Consider the following 22,380-nt stretch of genomic DNA (forward strand, 5'->3'; position numbering starts at 1 on the left):
AGAAAAAAGGGAACTGGGGAAATCAAGAGCAGAAAACTGCAAAGGATAATAAATCAATTCGAAGAGATATTTCCATCACTCCCAGAGAGCACAAGGTTTATAAGGGAGCAAGTGGGCTTTCCTCACTCACAGACAGAGAGCAGCCTTCCAGCCCTTCAGGGGGCGAGATGACGCCAACCCTACCAAGGAAGATTAGGGGCATGTTTCCAGAAGCTGATGGAGTGGGAGGGGCTGTTTCTTTGCCTGGGGAGGTGGAACCGTAAGGCCCAGGGCAGAAGGCAGTGCCAGGCAGACCAGCCACCTTTTGCCTCCGCTGCAGACGTCCAAGGATGGCAGTTCCAGCGCACAGGCTGCTGCCGGCTAGAAGGAGGGCTCAGGAGAGGGGGGTCAGGGTGCACTGTGGGTCTCAAGTCGGGGGAAGGCTGCTGTGCTCAGTTTTAGTTTTTGCTGAATATTCCTTAGGACTCTAGGAACCAGACATAGGTTCTTCTGTTAGAGGTGGTAGAGCTATTCTTCAATAAGCAAATCTCTTAGAAATGAGAATCACATAATTTCAGAGTTGAAAAGGCCCTTTAAATCATTAGTCTAGGGGTTTTGAATGATTCTTGGTTCACAGACTCCTATTATATATCAGATGAATGATGTAGACTCCATCTAGGAAAAGACATGCATGTGTCTGCTTGCGCGCGTGCATGCATGCACGCACATGCACACATGCGCACACACACACACACACACACACGCACACAGTGCTACATATGATTTGTGAGGGTCTGTGGCACCCGAAGACCATTAAGACATTCTGTGGAGCCAAGGTTTGCTAAATCAATAACCCAGTGCTTTCGCTTGGCGAGTGGGGGAGCTAAGAGAGAGGTGCCAGGGTCACCAGGGAGGAGAGCTAGAAGCCAATCACTCTCTGCCTGCTCCCCTCCAGGACACTGTCTTTATGCTTTTGGCCCCTTTGGAACTGTTGCTGACGCTGCACCAGAGGAAAAGGTTACTTTCAAAGAGAAAGGCGTCTAGTCAAAATGCCATCTCTGGATGTTGGCACAATTAAAGAACCCATCTTAACCTGGCGAGGAGAGAGAGAAGAGAAAGGAGCAGAGATGCCTCCACTCTGCTCGCCATTAGCAAATCATCCATAATTTAGGACAAACGTAAAAGAGATGCGGGTGATCAAGCAGACGTACCTCCTGGCCGCCTCTTGTAATTTCACAGGCTGTTTGGCACTGAGGTAAATCAAGCAGGCGTCCGCCACTTTATTCAGGTCACCCTCACCTGCAGAGAGGAAAAACAAAACAAGCGTTGGCCCTCAGACTTCATCAGGGACGAGCAGTAACCCTCTGCTGCTGCATGAAACTGGAACAGCTCGGCAAGATGCATGGGCTGTGTACTCCATCCCCAAGTCAAAAAACACAGCAAGGTAAATGGATAAATGAGGCTGAAGTGAGACGGAAGGATGTGCACAGGAAGGGAGATTGAGGGGAGCAGGGCCAAGTAAAGAGGGCAACAGAGGGGTGAGACAGAGAGGATGGGGTGTGGGTCCAGGCGAAACTGGCTGGTACCTACCGAGGTCCAGTCTCTCACAGAGGGGGCCCAGGCCCTGTAAGACGGCCAGCTGCAACTTGAAGGCCAGCGTGTGGGAGTAGACTGGTCCAGCTCTGGCACTGACGGGAGCCTGGCTGACCAAAGAGCCAGCCAGCTTTGGCAAGACATCTTTGCAGAACCGGCTCCTTAGAAAATCGCCACACTTGCCTCCCAGGGTACGCAAAACCTGCAGAAACAGTGCCTAATCCGGTGACTGAACATTGCTAAGGCAGCAAGAGCATTTAAGAGGATGTTTGGTAATTCAATTTCATCTCAGTCTCTGCTTGAAAAAAAAAAAAAAAAGAATTATTGCTGTGAATTCCTTGCCCATGGTTTGTGATTCTGACAGTTATGAATTCGGAGGTCTCTGTTCCTGAGGCATGGCTGCTTCTATCCATAAATACAGATTACGTGGAGAATAATTCAAAGGAATCTTGAGTTGGATGAATAATATGGTTAATACCTGGATTTTCCTCCCTTTTTTGTTTAAAAAAAAAAAAAACCCAAGAGCTTAAAGCAGTTCACATAGATCATCTCTTGAATCTTCCTAACAGCCCTTGAAGGAAAGACTTGTGCTTGTTAACTCTAGCTGGCTGAACACACACAAACCAGCCCAGGAGCCCAGGCCCAGCTCAGCGGCTGCCATGTGTAGGCATCAGGATGGCAGTGACTGGCCGAGGTCCTTGGCTGGGTCTGGGCAGGGACCCTGGTGGGCAGAGCTGAGTCAGAGTTCCTTCTGTTCCGTGGCACAGTCTCTTATGTACATCATCCTCATTCCAACTTTCACAACAGGCAGTCTCTTTGCATGTCTCGTTTCAAACTTTCTCTAGCAGAACATATTGAAACGTTTTGCCCCACTGCACAGGACCAAGTGTACAGGATAATAAGAATTTCTTTAAAAATTGGTAAGCAAGGCATATCCAGCACAGAGAACATTTGCCGACTTTGTAGAGAATGAGGCACTTATTTCAGGGCCCTCAGCTGGACTGCACAAGGCCTGACGGAGCTTAAGGGTCACCAGTGGGTCTGGCAGTGGGAAAGCAGCCTCAGTTACAGCGCATACACCTTTATATTTTTTGGTTTTTCCACACTTGCTGTCATTTCAGATAACCTATTAATTTTCTTAAAGGAAACAGCACAGATGAGTACAATTTGAGCAAGACCTCCTTCCTCCTCCCTTCCCCTAACTTCTCTTCTTCCCAACCCGCCCCACCACCAGCACATCTGTGTGTCACCTTGCACATTTTGCTTTTGAAAATACATCAGCAATTTTGTATGTTATCAGTGTAAGCTTGCATTTTGGTCCAGTATATGTTGAAGAATCTTACAGAAACACAATATACTTCTGCCAAGCATATCTGTTGCATCCCTGGCTTCATTTTATATCCCTACACATCTTTTTTTCTTTGCCTTATCTTGCTCACCCACTTCTAATTTATGTTAGCTTGCCATGGTAAATGTATCTCTGTAAGCTGCCTTAAGTGCTTTTTAGAACAAGGAAGGATATAAATAAATAAGCCGAAATATGTGTGCTAACATAAGCCAAACTAACTCAAGGAGAATAATACCATACATACACAGAAGCCTTTTACCTTTTCGAAGCATCTCATCAAATAGTCCCATTTTATCCTCGACATCAACAACTATGAGAAAGGTGGGCTAGGTGGCCACAAGCTTCGTCCAGAGTTGCTCAGCTGTACAGAGGATGCCCACTGCTAGACTGCAGACCCTCGGCCTCTTCACCTTGACTCTCTGTGCCATGCACAGAAGGTGGGCATGAGCTCACAGATTCAGGTTCTATCACTCACTATCTGTGTGATCTTTGTTTTGAATTTTGACTGTGCTGGGTCTTTACGGCTGTGTGAGGGCTTTCTCTAGTTGTGGTGAGCGGGCGGTGTGTGGGGTTCTCACTGTGGTGGTTTCTCTTGTTGTGCAGCGTGGGCCCCAGACTGTGGGTTCAGCAGCTGTGGCACAAGGGCTTAGCTGCCCTGAGGTATGTGGGATCTTCTGGCACCAGGAATTGAACCTGTGTCTCCTATATCAGCAGGCGGATTCTTAACCGCTGGACCACCAGGGAAGTCCCTAGCTGTGTGATCTTGAGGAAAGTTCCTTAAAATCTCTGGGCTTGTTTCCTGCTCTGTCAAAGATGGGGATGTTAGTATCTTCCTTGCAAGGGTGTTGTAAGATGAGCTCACACATGGAGAATTGCCAAGGGTGCTGCCTGGGGCACAGGAGGTGCTCAGTGGATACTGGTGGCCCTTTCATCTACTAGCTCACTCATTCTGCTTCAAATTCAAAAGGAAACTGACTTTCATTTTTTTTCTCTGTGCTTTTCTTATTTTTCTGTACTTTCTTCAAGGTATAGTAGGTCACATCAGATAAAAAGAGAACCAATCCCCTCAAAACACTGCTGAGCTTCCAGCTTACATCCCCCCATCCCTATGACTGATGGCAGTGGGGCACCAGTGCGGTACCTTGAAGGCTCTGAGCACCGCCAGGGGGTCATCGTTGGTGAGTCGGTGTACGAGCGAGGGCCAGGCCCGATGAGCCAAGGGAAGCAGCTGGTTCTTGTGGGACTGCAGAACAACCACGCACAGATCCAGCACATCCAGGACCTGAAAGGGAAGAGGACGTGATTGCAGCAGACCGTAAAGGCTTGAAACCAAATATCTGCAATCAAGTCGCCACTTAAAAAGAATAAAGCTTAGACCCTCATAAGTCAAATAAACATTCATGAGTTCCTGACTACATGCCAAGCACTGGTGAGGTATACTGGGTGGGAGGCACACAGGAACAAAATACGTACGTTCATGATACATATGTTTCCTTGCCTTCATGGGGGGCTTATGGTCAACTGGGGAAAGACCCAAGGTCTTAGACCTTAGCTAAGACAAATAAAGGGATGAATGAATGCTAACTGTGACAAGTGCTACAAAGGACAAAGTCAAGGCAGAAATGCAAAGACACTAAAGGGAGGGCTCTACACCACACAAACTGCCAGGAGGGCTGCTGGGCTGGCTTCTTCCTCTGTCAAAAGTGGGGAGGCCAGTATCTTCCTTGCAAAGTTGCTGTAAGGAGATGAGCAAGGCAGAAACAAGGTAGTTAACTTCCACAAGGAGGTATAAAGGATGAGCAGGAGCTAGTCACATAAAGAGCGGAAGGGTTGGGACTTCCCTGGCAGTCCAGTGGCTAAGGCTCGGCACTCCCAATGCAGGGTGCTTGGATTTGATGCCTGGTCAGGAAACTAGATCTCACATGATACAACAAAGATCTCGCATGTAGCAACTAAGACTCGGTACACCCAAATAAATGAATAAATAAAAAGAAACTAGAGCAGGGCAGCCTGGAGCGTGACAGAGGAGGGGTAAGATGGGGCTGGACCATGAAGGCATCACGTTAAGACTTTTTTATCGGGTACTAAATGCAGTGGGGAGCCAGGGGAATGTTCAGGAATGTGATATGATACAATTCATGTTTTAAAAAGGTCACTCTAGATGCTGAGGGGAGAGGGGACTTGAAGTGGGAGGGAGAAGAAGTGAGGAGGCCCTGGAGGAAGCTGAGACATATGTCCACTTGGGTGGAGTCACACGGCCACATGCTGGAGACAGAGGCAGGATGTGAAGCATTTGAGATCTGTTTTGGAGATGAAATGGCTTAAATTGCTGCAGGACTTGCTCTTTGGGGAGGTGAAGAGAAGTATTAAAAAGAGCTGCTTGGATTTAGGCTTAGCAACTGAACAGATGCAGGTGCAGCTTTATGAGACAGGAACAGGGGAAGGGGAGGAAACTGGGAGTGGCGAGGGAGATCGGGTTCTGTTGCCTCTAAGCAGAGAGGTCAAGTAGGCAGCTGGGACATTGGTCGACCTCAGAAGAGAGGTCTGGGGTAGCCTAGATGTCAACTCGTTTTTTTACCTTTCCTGAAAATATGTCTCCTGATCTCTCACGTCTCAAAGTTCACTGAAGACAGACGGCCTGCTCAGGGTCACAGGCAGCAGTCACCATGATGAGCAGGGCAGGCTGTTCCCCAGCACAGAGGGGGTGAGGGTGCATATGTGAGTTAGGAAGACAGAGTGAGGTCATGCAGATTGGATGCCTAGTGTGTGCTGGTCATAGGAAGATTGGAACAGAAACAGAAAACAAAACAGGCCCTGCCCTTGAGGGCCGAATAGTTAGGGGAAGAAGAGAAGCCTCAGGAGAGCAGGGTAGTACTCGGGGAAATGGCTTTGGATTTCTGTTCCGTCACTAACCAGGCAAGTTAGATCATACCCCATTGACTCAAAGATGCACGCTTTCCCCCTTCTGCCTGAAATGTTCTTCCTCTCCATTTTGCCCCTGCAGGGCTGGTTCCTTCTCAGCCTTCAAGCTTAAACATCACCCAACAACCTGGTCTAAATCAGAACGTAAGCTCCCTCTTATTCAATAGGCTGTGGGAGAGTAGGTTTCTAAACACGTTTACTACAGGGGTGAGTTTTCTATCACAGAACCTCTTATACCCTCACAGCATTTCCTCCATGTACATGTGTGTTTCCGTGCATCACCTCTTTCCCCTCGAGAGTCAGAAATTTCCATGAAGGCAGGGATCACGTCTGCTTCATTTCCTCCTACACACCCTCTCATCTGTAGCAGTCCTCAATAAGTACTGAGCGAGCAAGTGAATGAGTATAAACGCCACATCTGATGCTGCTTTTCATTTATAGCCAACAACTCAGTGAGGTAGGTCATCATCACGCCTACTTTATAGATGAAGCAGAAGATGCTCAAAAAGGTACACTGATCTACTCCAGGTGATGTGGCTAGTGAGGGGCAGAGCCAGGATTTGAACTCGGGTATGCCGATCTGACTCCAGTGCTGACGTTCTCCATAGCTACAGTGTTTACATGGCAACTGGGCTTCCCTTGTGGCTCAGCTGGTAGAGAATCGGCCTGCAATGCGGGAGACCTGGGTTCAATTCCTGGGCTGGGAAGATCCCCTGGAGAAGGGAAAGGCTACCCAGTCCAGCATTCTGGCCTGGAGAATTCCATGGATTGTGTAGCCCATGGAGTCACAAACAGTCTGACATGACTGAGCAACTTTCACTTTCATACATGGCTGCTACAAAGTGTCCAGAAGAGGGAAGACACTTTGTTAATGTATCAACCAGACACCACTACCAAAGGCACCTGAAAAATGACTCCTGAATGGAACAGAAAATACTAAGTATCTCTGGGAAGACTAAACAAGTCCCACAAAACCCAGATGCTGAAGTTTGAAGCAATCTGTGGGCCAGGGTTTCCCAGCCCACTGCCCCTGGTCAGGGCAAAGTGCCCTCATTGCTATCAGTAATTCATGGAGGCGGCTGTGTTTCTCACTCCTGCTTGGGGGTAGGCAGGAGCGGGTCAGGCTGTGCTTTCCTTTGGGTGTCAGATCTGCCCCCAGGTGATCTGAAAGCTGTGTCCCCCATGCTCACCCTGCCCCCATGCCCCTGGCCTGTTATCAGAATCACTACTGTATAGTTTAAGACCTTGGTGATGGGGAGGCTGCTTCAGAAACTGCCAGCAAGTGAGGATGTAAGATTAATAAAAGTGTTGATGCTTGGCCTAGGATGAGAATGGAAGCGGAAACAGAGATAAGGGCTACAGTCAGGCTTGGAAGAATGACCACTTTAAAGTTTTAAAACCTGTGTCCCATATTAAGTTGGCACAGAAAATGATATCCTTCCCAAAGCTTATGACTCCCCCACCCCGCCCCTTGGAGATGCGATGACTCTCTGAAACTTTGTGCTTTTTAATTCCATCAAGGGGATTCAGCTCCCTTTTGGCATCTGGGTCGATACAGAAAGACTAAGATGGCATCCCACAGATAAATTCCTCCTGGGGCCTTCTCTTGGCCACCGCACATGCACCGGAGATAAGGGTGGCTTCTGCTCACCCTGCAGTCACTGCCCGCAGACCAAACCTCATCCCGCTGCTCTGTGAACGCAGGGGTAGGGCTGCACACTGACCTTCAAGCGGATTTTCAGGCTTTTATCTGACATCAAGTGGATGCAGCGCTCCATCACGTCCGTGGCTATCTGGATCTGCACCGGCAGTGGTGGCTCCACATGGGGACCGGTGTCATTCCCCTCCACTTCGGGAGGGTCTGACTGCTCCTCTGGAAAAAAAGGATAACTGGGGGCAGTGTTTTCTGAGAGATGCTGCACCTCAACTTAACCTCCCAATCTCAGATCTGGAGTAAGACTTTAGAGGGAAAATGTCAAGGAACTGATCCCAAGAAAACCATGTAAAAAAGGTGGGTCAAGCTCTGAGTCAAGATATTCACCAAAGTATTACCTCTAATAGCTAGTGAAACCCTCCATGTCCACTGTAGGGAGATGGTTATATAAACCACGGTATGATCCATAGAATGAATGGCATGTTATGAAGGCCTGAAAATTTGTGTGTAACAAGGGTTTTAAGGATGAGGGAAAATGCTTATGAAATACATTGTGTTAAAAAGAGAAAAGCAGGATACAAAATTGCATACACAGTGTGAGTACTATTATATAAAGTTTTATATAAAGACAGGAGGAAGTACAAAATATTAACAGAGATGGGGTCACAAGACAATGATTTTTATTTTTTCCCTATACCATTAGCCTTTTCTAAGTTGCCATTCATAAATATTTAAAATAAAAACATAAGAGGGCAAGGTTCTAATTGGGAGCCCTGAGGCTGGGCAGTTTCCTGGTGGGCCTCTGGCCCTTTATTCTCTTTCCTCCCCTTTTGACTAAGGGGGTACGTGCTGTCTTCTGTACCAGCCTGGAAGCTCTTTTGAGGGCCAAGATCAAGCCTTGTACATCCTGGTATGAGGGATAACACCAGGGCAGCTTGATACAATATACAATGATGGGGTTTGGTCAGAGGACTAGTCTTGCCTCCACATCCTACTAGCAGCTCCTCTCACCCCATGTTACCTCACCTGAAAAAAATGGGGATAAAGCATGTATATCTCATTGGCTTGTTGAGAGAATTAAATGAGATGAATGTCATCAGTTATTTATCTTCACTGCCTGGAGTGCTACATTGCATGAGATAAGTGTAAGTTTGTAAATTAAAACAAAAAACACTTGAGTAGTGTGAAACCCAGGCCGAAATTCCTTCCCTGAAATTCTTCCTCCCTCTGCTTATAGCCTCTAGCCTCCCCCACCATCCTCAATATCAGCTGTGCTCATTTCTATGGAGCTGAGCATTGCTCCCCTAACTTTCTTCCATTTCAGTTTCGTCTGCTGGAAAAACAGAATCTTAAGAGTCTACATCTGTCTCTAACAATGCTGAAAAGATAAAGGAAAATGTGTTTATAGGATGCTTGGATTTCCTGGTGAAAGGGGCCTTAGATACCCAAGGTGCGCTTATGGCTAAGACAAAAAACCCATGTCAAACCACTATCAATCTAAACATTCCTTGTAACGCCAAGTGTGTGTTGTGTACTTGATGAATGATAATGATAAGAACGACAAGGCTGTGCTCTGCTTCTAGAGGAGGACTGGTTGTTTGAAATTCACCTACTGTGGAATGCTATTTGAGAGCTGTGGATTCTTGCTACTGGAATAAAAATTTGATTCATTCACTCCACTCCTGGCGAACATCAACTAGAACCAGAAGTTCCTAATCATGAAAGAATGGACTCAGGGATGATGCTAGAATTTCAGACAGGAATGGCCAATCTGGATTACCAGGGATCAAGATGCCTCTCCTTCACGGTTTCTAGGCTTGGTTAAGGGGTGCAGTTTACAAGGATTGGGTTGGCTCCAGAAACAAAAAGGAGAAGAAAAAGCTGGATGGATTTCTGATTAGAAAATTCTGTTTCTAGAGAGAAAAACAACTCAGTTCTGCATAAACTTGTTTCTTGGTTGTCATGCTTCCCTGCTATTTAGAAGGAATTTGTTGTAGTTAGCTGCATTGAACTACTATTTTCTGTTATCCTGAAAAAGTATTGGCTTCAGTTCACCAGAGCCTCAGAGTAGAGACTGCCAAAAAAAAAAAAAAAAAAAGAGAAATCTGCTCAACTCCAACCTAACAAACTAATTTGGGACTCAGTTCGATTTAGGATAGTTCTGAGACCACCAAGCTCATTATGACTTGGCATTTTATGTTTGCAGAGGAGATTCTAATAATTTATTAATCCTTCCGTGACCTGAAGCTCCAGATTGAGCTTGTGAATAAAACAACAGGCCAGAGCTTCAACTAGCCTAAACTCCCTTCTTCTTTATCATATCAGTTGGTAAGAAAAACACTGGAATCTCCTCCTACCAATAAATAAAATAAATGGACAAAGCGTATGAAAAGATAATGGGCGTAAGAAAAAAAAAAAACTGTTAGGAAAGATGCATGCAGAAAGATGTTCAACCTTTCTAGTGATCAAAGACATGCAAAGTGAAATAACCAGAACCAATCTGATTCAGCGAGAAGTAAAACTGGTGACAGCCGTTGTTGGCAAGGCTGTGGTGAAACCAGTATTAATCCTGTACTGCTAAAGGGAAGGCGTAAATTGACACAACCTTTCTGGAAGGCAATTTGGCAGGCGTAAAATAATGTTCATATCCTTGACCTAGAAATCCCACTTCTGGGATTTATAAAGAAATATGCAAAAGGAAGGAAAAGGTCACATGCACAGAATCATACACTGAAGCACTGTTTATCAAAGTGAAAGCAACCTAAACTTCCCACGGGGGAATGGATGCTTAGTAGCAGCTATTAAAACATTAATTATGAAAACTCCATAGCAACGTGAAGAGTTCTTTCTTATATAACTGAATGCAAAAAGGGTATCTATACATTTCAACTGCGGCTGCAATCAAATAAAAACAGGCGTGCAACAGAAAAGGATGGAAAAAAGGCAACACACAAAGTGAGAATGCCTATGTTAGCACGGTGGGCTATGAATGACGCTTATTTCCAAACTTTCTATAACGATGTTTCATTGTTTTTACAATAATCTGCTTCAAACATTAAAAAAAAAAAAAAACAGTTGAAGCCAAAATAAATGATAGTTACCGTCTTCATTATCAAGATCTGAGACATTCCCAGCTGCCACATCCTTTTCCTTGAGGTAGTTCAGCACGAACTGTTCAATGTCTTCGGCTGTCGTGGGGTTCTCAAGGCCTTTCTCAAGACTTGCTGATCTCTGGCTCAAAGGACTTCCCTCTTCCCTTACACTTTGCTCCTGGAGTTGCCCGAGATGACCCGTGTCTGGGAACCACTGAACTGTAAATAAAGTGTTATAACGATCACCTTGGTCATTGACAATAGGCATTAGTCCCTTCTAACTAGAATAAGCTCTTTGCTGTGGCCTGTGTGGCCACCACAGGATCCAGTCTCTACTTCTCTCCAACCTTCTCTTCTAACCACTCCTGGCTGCCTGTTCACTGACTGTCTTCTGGTTCCTCCAATCTGTCAGGCAGCCTCCCACCTATGAACTTCTGCACGTGCTGTTCTCGTTGTCTGGAATACTTTCACCCCCTACGTCACATCTGGTTAATTCCAACTCACTTTTCATGTCTTAATACAAATATACCTCACCCAGTAAAGCCACTTACAAGTCTCTTATATGCTATATTAGACATGTTCTTCATGTCAACTCATCACCATTTGCAGTCACTGTATTTACTTTCTATGTATTGTTTAGTGTCTGAATATCCCATTAGACATTGTGCTCCAGTGATCACCCCTGCAAAGTCAATCTGCCCAGCATGGAGTGGATGCTCAAAACACATGCTGAAGGAATAAATATGCCAGACTGAAGGACAGCTACAAGAGACAAAATTCTAAGTGCAGACTACATTGCTCATCAGCAGAAGAGAGGTTCAGCAGAGCCTCGAGAACTAACAAGTCTCACACAGGTGTTTGATACAAAATGCTTCAGAAGGCTGGCATTTTCTCTCCAAAGCTTTTCCTTCTTCAGTGATTCTCCAATACTTTTGATGTGTCACCACGTAATAAGCTTCAAATGGTACCGAATCAGTGGTTTTCAAACTGTGCCTTGAGGAGCCCTAGGGCTCTGCAGAAATGTCTCAGGGTCACAAGAGGAAGGGCACCCAGAGACAGCAGGTTAAAGGGTGGGAACAGGGTTTCTCTGCCTTCTGCGGCCAGCACTGCTCTAGTTTTAACTCTTTTTATATATTGGGGTCCCCCAGGGCTTCATTTCAAAAATGGCACTTAATACTTAAAGAACAAACCAATAAGAAAGCCCTGTAGCCTGAATTTTTGTCCTCCTTTTACAGACAGCAGGGGAAAGTCTCTGATGACCGTTGGCACCTGCTAATCTCCTTTCTGCTTCCCTGGTGGCTCAGTGGTAAAGAATCCACCTGCCAAAGGAGGAAATGTGGGTTTGATCCCTGGGTCAGGAAGGTTCCCTGGAGAAGGAAATGGCAACCTAGTCCAGTATTCTTGCCTGGGACATCCCATGGACAGAGGAGCCTAGTCCTTGAGGTCACAGTTGCAGTCCTTGAGGTCACAAAGAGTCAGACACAACTTAGCAACTAAGATAACAACAGCAACAATCTCCTTTCTATCGAGGAGTATCTGCAAAGAGTCACAGCAGTAGCAGATGGGCTATGCCCGGGCCAGGCAACTGGGAATGGCAGAGAGCGAATGCTGGACATGAGAACCCCTGGTTCAGTATTTGAAGGTTCCTACACAAAGGGATTGATTACGCCAGTGCCTCACTGCCCAGACCTAAACCTGTCCTTACTGTACTCTGAGGGACTGCATTCCCAGTGAGTTAAGGCCAGTACCCAGCATTTACACTGCTGAAAGCAGACATGCTGCGAAGATTATTTTCTAGATTTAAGGCTACTGCCAGACATTACAAAGTCTTTGCTCACAAATGGCTTTTAAACATACGAAAAGAAGCTCAACCTCACTCTTAATGCAAATTAAACCATAATAAGGTGCAATTTTTCTCCGACTGGATTAGCAAAGATCAAAAAGCTAAGGTAATATACAGGGTGGGTGGGGGGGGTGTGTGACAAAATTGCTGCTCTCTTATACTGCTGATGGGAGTTTAAATTGGAGTAACCTCTTTACAGAGCAATTTGAAACTGTATCTCTCTATCAAAGACTTAAATGTAACACTCTCTAAGCCAGCAATTGTCTTAGGAATTTACCCTATAGATACACTTAGACATGTCCAAAATGACCTACAAAGATACTCACTGCAGCATTCTGCCGGGGGCGGGGGTGGGGGGAGCGGGGGTGGGGGGGGCGGGGGTAGGCAGCGGCACGAAAAGATCAGAACAAACAAAATGTCCACCAAGAAAGGACTGCTTAAATCATGGTGCAGCCACGCTACAGAGCACTATGCGGCCACCAAAATATGGCAGCTCCGTGTGTGGATGGCACGTTCTTCGGAGGCCAAGGTGTGTGGCATGGATGCTTTCTCATTTTTCAGAGACTCAATTTTTTGTTGTTGTTGCTGTTACAAATAATCAGCCAACCAGTAGCTGGTGCTAAGCAGTAATTTAACTGACAGTTCTTGCCTTCACTATGGAACCTTATGGCTTTTTAGTCAATGAGTGTGAAACGCTGTGCTTATAGTAACTCGGTTTCCTAAAAGGCATACCAGGTTCTTTAAAAACCTTTAGGAAGTTCCCTGAGACCACACTTTCACTCCCATCTTAAGAGAACGTGACTATCAGTTAGAAGAAGAAAAGCCAGCAGGCAGTGCTACTTTGCTTCATGCGGGGCTGATCCGTTCCCCACAGTACTGCTTACCATTCAAAATGCAAGTGTTATCTGGGTTACTTTGAAACTTCTGGAATAGCTATCCCCACTTTGGCAGCTTTTCCTAGGATGTTCTCAAGTCAAGCTTTTGCCATCTTCATTTCCCTTTCTACAATTTAAGGAAAGGGTGCTATATAGGATCCCTCCTTTAGAAATGATCAAAGACACTGGCAATCTAAGGCAATTCCATTTTCAAGGCCCAAAATGAGATATCTCCTGAGAGAATATATATATATATATATAAATAATTCCATAGACAGAGGAGCCTGGCAGGTTATAGTCCATGAGGTTGCAAAGATTCAGACATGACTGAGTGACTAACACACTTTGGCCTTTCTTGATGGCTAAAGTGGATAAAGAATCCATCAGCAATGCAGGAAATACTGGAAGAGGGTTCGATCCCTGGGTCCAAAAGATCCCCTAGAGGAGGAAATGTTGACCCATTCCAATATTCTTGCCTGAATAATCCCGTGCACAGAAGAGCATGGCGGGCTACAGTCCAAAGGGTCATGAAGAGTTCACAATTGAGCAGGCACAACTATCATAGGTGTGTGTGTGCTGCACAGCATGTGAGATCTTAGTTCTTCAACCAGGATCAAACCTGAGACCCCTGCATTGGATGCATGGAGTCTTAACTGCTGGACTGTCAGGGAAGTCCCGAGGATATTTTTAATAGGCCTTTTCTTAACATATTTTTAAAAACTCAAATTAAGAGATAGTAGAGTTCTCCAAAGCACTAAGGGCAGGAGTCTAGGCCCTGGAATATTTGGGCCATGGAAGCCATTCATAATCTAAGATCTACAAGCAGTCAGCAAGTGTTAGCTGCACTTCCATGAGGGCAAGGCCCTGGAACATTTGGGCCCTGGAAGCCATTCACATCTAAGATCTACAAGCGTCAGCAAGTGTTAGCTGCACTTCCACGAGGGCAGGGACCAGGTTCTCCTTGGTCATCGCTACTATCCCAGTGACTAGCCCAGGACACAGGCTTCTTTGTGGTTGCAAAATACAACCCTGACTTTCCTTTGGTCTACAAGGCCTGTGGGATTCACATTTACCCACCCTTTCAATTTCATCTAGTGTCACTCTCTCCACAGTGACCTCTCTCCCATTCTCCAAAGACCCCAAGCCCTTTCTTCCCTCCAGGTCTTTGCCCCTGCTATTTGCTTGGCCTGCATATTCTTAAAAACCCTAAAAAGAACATGACAGCTCCATGATGAGCCCTTCTCAAACTTCGGGTCATAGCTATAATGTCCCTTCTTCCGAGAAGCCCCTCCTGACCACTCTGCTACTGTTCCTGTTACCCTCTCACAGGAGTAGGAAAGCTCCTTGAGTTTATCCGTCCTGTTCACTGCTGTATTCTGATTATTTAGCACAGTGTCTGACATCTAACAGGCACCGTTTAATTAATGAATGAATCACAGAACATTGACATTGTATGTTCATGAATGAATGCTGGAAGCGGGATCAGCTACAGGGCAGAAGACTATCCCTGTTCAGTCATCTTCCTTGAGAAACTTTTCTTATGTGGTCTTGGCTTTGTCAGCTGACAGAATGAGGTCAGCGATCTTTCCACCCTAACTCTTGCCTGGAAGATCCCATGGGTGGAGGAGCTGGAGGCTGCTGTCCATGGGGTCGCTAAGAGTTGGACATGACTGAGCGACTTCACTTTCACTCTTCACGTTCATGCATTGGAGAGGGACATGGCAACCCATTCCCGTGTTCTTGCCTGGAGAATCCCAGGGACGGAGGAGCCTGGTGGGCTACTGTCTATGGGGTCACACAGAGTTGGACACGACTGAAGTGACTTAGCAGCAGCAGCAGCAGCAGCAGCGGTACTGAAATAAATACTGGATATATGTTCTTTGCATAAAAGGAGCTCATGTATATATAGCTCGTTTTTTAGTTTTTTATTTTTTTCATGCAAAGATGGACTGTCCAGTGGAGGGATTCTTTTTCTTAGAGTCCAAAACTTTGCCATTTTAATGGTGGCTAATACCTCCAACAGACACCCAACAAGGTCAAAGGGAAGGAGAGAAATTCAAACCAACTCATACAATTAAAAGGTTAAAGTTTCTAGGCCTGCTCTGACGTGGCAGTCGCTAGCTACATGTGGCTATTTAAATAAAAATAACTCAGTCCCTCAGTTGCACTTGCTGCAGGTAGTTAAGTGTACTGGACAGAACACATATAGAACATTTCCACCATCACAGAAAGTTCTGTTGGACAGTACTGTTCTGGATTATCTGCGGACTGAATAATTCATGCTAGTTCTGTTCTCCATTAGCAAAGGTACTGCTAACTCTAAATACTGTCAGAAGCAGTCTGGTATATTGAAGAGATCATAAATCCTGACTTTCCTCCTTATTAATTGTGTGACCTCGGCTAAGCAGGAGCTCATTGAGCTTTACTTCTCCTCTGTAAGATAAAAATAACGTTTACACTTATAGTGTGCAGGGTTTATGTCCCTGGGATAGAGCAGGGGCGTTGAGCCTCTTGGGATGAAAGAGACTGTTACAAGCATAAGAACATAAGCAATGGAACCCTAGCATAACATGTGGGACCAGATAAACAACTATACAGATAATGAAACAATGTCTTTCATGGCATAACCACAAATAAACAAACTAACCAAAAAAAAAACAAGATGCAGTAAACAAGGATACTAGTCCTTTCCTCCCATCAGCATTAAAAGGGGCTCTCGATTTACCTAACGCTGCCATCAGGGCGTGCAGGACACTGACAAAAGTTGCAGCTTTCTTATCATAAAATTGGTCCAGGGTGGTCAAGACATCTTGAACCACGTCTGCCACCAAAGGAAGCAGGCTTGCATCCGAGTTCTGTAGCATGACTTCCAGGACCTTCGGGGTGTGGGGGTGTAGAGAGAGATGACGCAGGTTTAAAGAGATCCCGTTCACCAAATAGTCGGAATTCTCATTGATCAGGTGCTGCAGGGAGTCGTAGCCACAAGCCTGGCAGATGTCCGTCATGGTGCTGATGGCCGCCTGACTGATGAGCAGGGTTTGGTCCCCAGCCTTCTCCAGTACTGGATAGAGGGCTGACATCAAGAGCAAACGGAAGTCCTTCCCTAGTGCGTGTGCAAAGTGGCCGATCCCTTCCAACTGGATGCATATCTGCCAGATGTTGCTGTTCATGGAGCAGACCGTGGGACTCGGCTTTGAGAATGCAGGGGAAGAGGTAGGCGGGCAGCTGTGTGCACCAGAAGCGAGGGCCTGAAGGCCTGTCCACCCCACCGTCAGCTCCTCTCCCGTGTCTTCAGTTTCCACACAAGTGACCAAATACCAGTTTTCTTGGCTTGTGTATACTTCAAGTATGGAGGTCACAATCTCCCTCAGCTCCTCCGGGTCAGCTGGAGTGTGTTTTTCATGGAGATTCTCCACCCCTAGCCCAGCAGCTCCCACGACCAGCTCATTCAGAATCATGGCGGCCTGCTTCCGGTACACCACGGACTCGTGGTACAGTTCCATAAAGTGATCCACAAGCAAGTAGAGGTTCCCATAGAAACCAAGCAGCTGACAAACCTGCCTCAAGAGCAGAAAAACCCTCTCGTCGGTGAAGAAGCGGAAATATCTCCTCTGCATCTGAGCCCAGGGCCTCTCGGTTGGAGTCTCTGGAGAAGCCAGACGTTCGGAGTTCCAGCGCCGCTCTTCAACAATTTTGACGTCAGCCACGTCTAACTCCAGGACTTGGATAAGCGCTTTGGAAAGGCGCTGGAGGTGGGCCACCGAGTTGAGGACGAAGTCTACTTTGGGGCCCAAGAGTTTCAGGTACCCGAGTAACAGGGAGAGAGTGGAGAATCGGCCCTGGTCGTCTTGGGAGCTCATCAGGCGGGGAAGGGACGTGGCCAGGGAGTGCAGATTTTCTGACAGGACGTCAGCGAAGGCTCTGCTGCCCACCACCACCTTCTCATCTGCAAAACACCTCAGGGCTTTATCGCACTGGGCTTGGACGTCAGGACTCTCATCGTTTACCAGACTCACCAGGGCCTTCAGAAGGGGACCAGCTGACTCGATCAGTGACCGACTACACTTTAACAGAAGGGCCTCGACAAAGTCTATCAGCTCCAGCCTGACCTTCCAGTGTGGGTGGACTGAAATGCACTCTGTTATCTTTTTAATAAGGATGGTCAACTTGTCACCAGTACTTTTTACCCAGCTAGCCTCCCTGTGAACCATCAGCTCTGCTACTCTGCGCTCCACGGCAGGCTTCGCCCGGACCTCTGAGACCCTTCCGAGCTGGTCATCGGCCATAATGAAACTCACTGTCTTGTAAAAGACCTTGAGGGAAGACACGACGATGCTGTGCCCCTGTTTGAAGTCTCCTGTGATGACTCTGGTGAGGGTAGTGGAGAGTCCAGGTAAAAAGGAAGCAAACAAATCCCCCAGCTGCTTCTGCTGGAGGGCATCCAAGGAGTGGGGATGGTCCTGACAGTCACACTGAAAGAGCAGAACCTGCAGACATGTTAAGGCAGCCATTTTAATTTCCTTGGATTTCTCCTGTTCTGCGAGGCCCAACAGCAAAGATACAGCAAATCCTAAGCGAGGCAGAATGGAGGGCTCATAAAAAGTCAGAAGGATGTCCCCATAAGCCGAGTGCATCAACGTGCCGAGGCCCCGGATCACAGCCAGTTTCAGCTCCTCGGACACAGCCGCAGGTTTCTGAGAGCTGGGCGAATACAGGCAGGCAGAGAGCTCCGAGAAGAGCTCCTGGAGGAGCTCTTGTTCCTTGACGCATGTTGAAGAGAGGACAAAGGTGATGCACTCCACCACGCTCTGGATCAAGCGCTCTCTTTTGGGGCCTGGGGTCTTCAGGGTAAATCGCAAAGGGAAGAGGATGTACTGCTGAAGTTCCTGAAGGGCAGAGTCACTCACGGCTTGTAACTGGGCCTGAAGACGCTCCACATTCTCTACCGTCTGCGTCTTGGTGAGCTGAACACAGACCGGACGCAAGACACTGAAGGCCTCCTCCGGGGTATCAAACACTGCCATTGTGCAACAGCCTTCCTCTCATTGAGGAAACATCCTGCAGGCTGGAGGGAAGGAGACTTTTCAGTACAGAAGGCCACGCTCAGAGCAAATACAAAGTGAACTCGCACTCATCACTCAACAGACGTTCGGCAGGGGCCTAAGCGCCAGTCACTGCACGAGGTGCTGGGGGAGCAACAGAATGGAAAAGAGCCGGTTCCTGGTCTTCAGGAGCTCCCAGTCCAGTGAGGGAAGCAGATATATAGTGACAACACGGTCTATGAAGAATTAGGAGAGACCGGTGCTTACTGTCCGACATGAGCCTGGAAGACCTACATGTCTTACACTCAGACAGCCTGGGTTTCACAGGAGGAAAACGCTGAGGCAAGACTTGATCAAGGGAGGAGTGAACAGAAACCTCAGTGAATTTCAACATATGCAGAGGCCCATGAAACACTACCCAAAATAAGATACAGAATTATTTCCAGCACACTGAACGGTTCCCTCATTCCCTTTAGCAATCAATTCCCACTTCCCCTACCCACTGGTTACTTACCCAGAGGTAACCATTACTCTGACTTCTACCAGCATGGACTAGTTACGCCTGTTCTTATCATAGACAGGTTCTAAGCAGAGGGTGATTGGATCAACTTTACTCACTGAAAAAGACTCCCTGGCAGCTAGTAATACAGGAGAAGACTCAGAACTGGGTGGGACTGAAAGCGACACAAAATGAAAGGGAGCGGCCGGAGAGATGGGAAAACCAGGAGCCCACACGATCACAGAGACCACGGGAGAAGAGAGGTTGGGGCAGGATGGAGAGGTGGAAGGCAGGCAGGCAGGGAAAGGAGACAGGTTTATAGGTAATCAAAGGAGCTCAGCAACTTTACGCAAGAGAAGCTCTTTTTCTCTACGAGGGGAAATGCAAAGTCATGGGCTGACAGTGAACAAGAAGGAGGGGAAACAGAGGGCTTGAGGAGAGAAATGAAAGTCTCCAATATTCCCTCTGGGGAAAGCAAAGCATGCTGGGAAGACATTAAAGTCTGGTCCCAGGGTACTGAGGATTGAGCTGAAGCTGGAGACCATAAATACATGTGGCTGTAAAAGGCAGGCACTGGATGGAGGCTTAGAGATCACCTAGCCTGGTGGTGTGTCTCTCTCTCTCTATTTGCTGGGGGCTTCTGAACAGATGATGACAAGAAAGTGTCTGCTGGCACTTCCCTGGTGGTCTAGGGGCTAAGACTCCATACTCCTAATGCAGGGGACCCAGGATCGATCCCCGGTCAGGGAATTAGATTCCACATGCTGCAAATAAAAATCCTGCATGCCATAACTAAGACCCAAGGCGGCCAAACAAATAATTTTTTATATTTTTTTAATAAAGGTGTCTGTTGCTTCTCCCTGTCCCAATACAGCTGGCAGGCAAGTGGTGCCTGGTAGGTGTGGGCAAAACCTGCTCAGCCCAGAGAGAGACAGCTGGTCCTGGATTTCTCCCCTGGGGTCAGGAGGGGGCTCTGGGGCAACGATTAGGTTCTCATATCCCGTATAGAGTTTGGTCCCCAGAGTTCTACGAGAGGAAGGGCACCGCTGGTCTGTGAGGTTCCTAGTCTCTGTGACCTCCAAGAAGCCAGGGAAGGGAAGAAGCTCAAATCTTCTCTTATTCAGGCTAACAAAATGCCAGGTATGGATGCCAGAAAGCTAAGTCAAAGACTACCGATGCTCCATCAGCACCAGCTCACACACCGATGATCTGGAGGTACTAGTAACTGTGACAACAGAATGAAAGAAGTAACCACTTAATGGGACACAGACGTCAGGAGTAGGAAAGGCAGACAGAGCAGCCCTGAGGTGGTGGACCTTAGAGTAACAGAACAGCTAAAGGAGATCCAAGGTTTCCCGGTGGCTCAGCAGTAAGCAATCCGCTTGCAAATGTAGAAAACACAGGTTCAACCCCCCGGTTGGGAAGACCCACTGAGGAAGAAAAATGGCAACCCACTCCAGTATTGTTGGTTGGGAAATCCCATGGACAGAGGAGCTTGGTAGGCTACAGTCCATGGGGTCACAAAGAGTCAGACAGGACTTAGCGTGACCCAAACAACAACAAAAGGAGATAGATAAAAATCTGAAAAACAGTAATAAGGAAATTCAACTACAAGACAAAAAGATATCTCTTAGAATTTTAAAAACATGTCTTTCCATACCAAAAACACTCAACTGATTAAAAAAAACTTTTTAAAGACAGTTAATCGCTGCGATCCTATTAGTGATTGGCAAGATCAAGTAGAGCTATCTTAAAACTGAGCATAAAAACAAAGAGACAAAAAATGTGAGGCTTGGAGGACAGATCTGGGAGAACCCACATATAAATAGCTGGGAATTCTAGAAGGAGAAAAAAGAACAGATGGAAGAGCTAAGACAAATAAACAACTGAAACACTTCCCTGAGCTGCAAAAGGATTTACCTGGAGATTGAAAAGACTGGAGGATACACGTCTAGTCACATTCTGGTAAAATTCCTGTACACTAAAAAATAAAAGCGGGGGGAGATCACATATGCCTTCAGGAAGAAACAACATATAACTTAGAAAAAGACCAGCTTTGGACTTCTCATTTGCAGTAGAAGACAGTGGAATAGCATCTACTGACTGCGAATAAAGGATTGTGGCCCCCAAACCCTACTTACAGTAAAGAGATGCAGCCGTCAGGGTCAAAGAGCCACAGACAAGGATTCAGAGAGAGTAGCTCTGCACGTCCTACCACAGGACTCCATTCAAATAAGTGACTCAAAACAGACTTAAAATGGGAAGATGAATGAAGACGGAAACACTACTTAGTAACTTTTTTATCTTTTAGCATAGAAAACTTCCTTCAAATAGAACAGTTTAAATGGAAGCTCAGCATGTAAAACTGATAAAAGCAGTGTCTGGATAAAGCTGGGTGGAAGGCCTGGGGTTCTGCATTTCTCTTATTCATCTCAGGAGTTTCAGGAAGATAACCTGGGGGTCCCAGGATCTACGTTCTCAGATTACATGACGAAAACTGTAACAAAGCTAGTGAAGTGAGACCACGGCCTGTCCCAAACTGAACTCATCTGCTCTTTCTGCTGTATTCCCTTCGTGATTTATGGTCCTCGCCTGGGCTAGACACCTTAGACTCTGCATTCTTTCACCTCCCTTTAAAAAAAGAAAAAATTTATTTTTGGCTGTGCTGGGTCTTCGCTGCTGCCCAAGCTTTTCTAAGGTTGCGGCGAGCAGGGGCTACTCCTCATTGTGGTGGCTGGGCTTCTCACTACAGGGGCTTCTCCTGTTGTGCAGCACAGGCTTCGGTGGGTGCGGCTCCCAGGTCCAAGAATTCGCAGGCTTCAGGAGTTGCGGTGGGTGAGCTCAGTAGTTGCAGCTCCCAGGCTCTAGAGCACAGGCTCAGTAGTTGTGGCGCACAGGCTTAGCTGCTCTGCGGCATGTGGGACTCTTCTGGACCAGGGACTGAACCTGCATCTCCTGCTTTGGCAGGTGGATTCTTTACCACAGAGCCACTGAGGAAGCCCCTCACCTCTCTTAATTCCACTCTTCCCTTAAGCTTCATCAGTTCTACTCCTTCAAACCTATTGATGCTTATAATCATCTGTTTAATATTGGACTGATCACAATGGTTTTTCTTTGGCAACCCTTGCCTTGTGTGTATGTCCTTCTTGAACCCACATTTCACACTGACATGTAAGTAATTTTTTAAAACGAAAACCTGGATCACTCTTTTCCATGGTTAAAATCTGTCACCTGTTCTTTGTAGCCTGCCTAAAGTACAAATGCCTTTGTACCATGGCGTACAGGGCTCTGCACCATCAGGCCCATGCTCATCAACTTCATTTCTCGCTGCTTCACCCCTTGAAATGGAAACTGCACCATGTGAAATGATACAACTTGCAATTCCCTAAACAGGTGGTGCTGTCATATTCACCTTTCTCCTTGCACTGTATACACTGCTATTACAGGATTCAGCATGCTGAATTATTTTGTTTGTGCCTGTTTTACCTACTTTAGACTAGGCAGCCATACACCTAGAAGCTGCAAGAGCATCT

General features: G+C 46.6%; 1 protein-coding gene across 2 annotated transcripts in view; it reads right to left on the bottom strand.

Moving 5' to 3' along the window:
- TTI1 (TELO2 interacting protein 1) overlaps positions 1-22,380 on the bottom strand; it is a 37,372-nt gene that overhangs the window by 11,842 nt on the left and 3,150 nt on the right. For both annotated transcript variants that reach the window (XM_005688546.3, XM_013968917.2), the window contains exons 2-7: positions 16,032-18,371; positions 10,598-10,807; positions 7,567-7,715; positions 4,062-4,202; positions 1,570-1,774; positions 1,191-1,278 (exon numbers count right to left, since the gene is read on the bottom strand). In XM_005688546.3, the coding sequence (XP_005688603.2) occupies positions 1,191-1,278; positions 1,570-1,774; positions 4,062-4,202; positions 7,567-7,715; positions 10,598-10,807; positions 16,032-18,330 (3,092 nt within the window). In that variant the 5' untranslated portion in view covers positions 18,331-18,371. The remainder of the gene's footprint in view (positions 1-1,190; positions 1,279-1,569; positions 1,775-4,061; positions 4,203-7,566; positions 7,716-10,597; positions 10,808-16,031; positions 18,372-22,380) is intronic.

The sequence above is a fragment of the Capra hircus genome, chromosome 13, assembly GCF_001704415.2.
Source record: "Capra hircus breed San Clemente chromosome 13, ASM170441v1, whole genome shotgun sequence".
Taxonomy (NCBI): Eukaryota; Metazoa; Chordata; class Mammalia; order Artiodactyla; family Bovidae; genus Capra; species Capra hircus.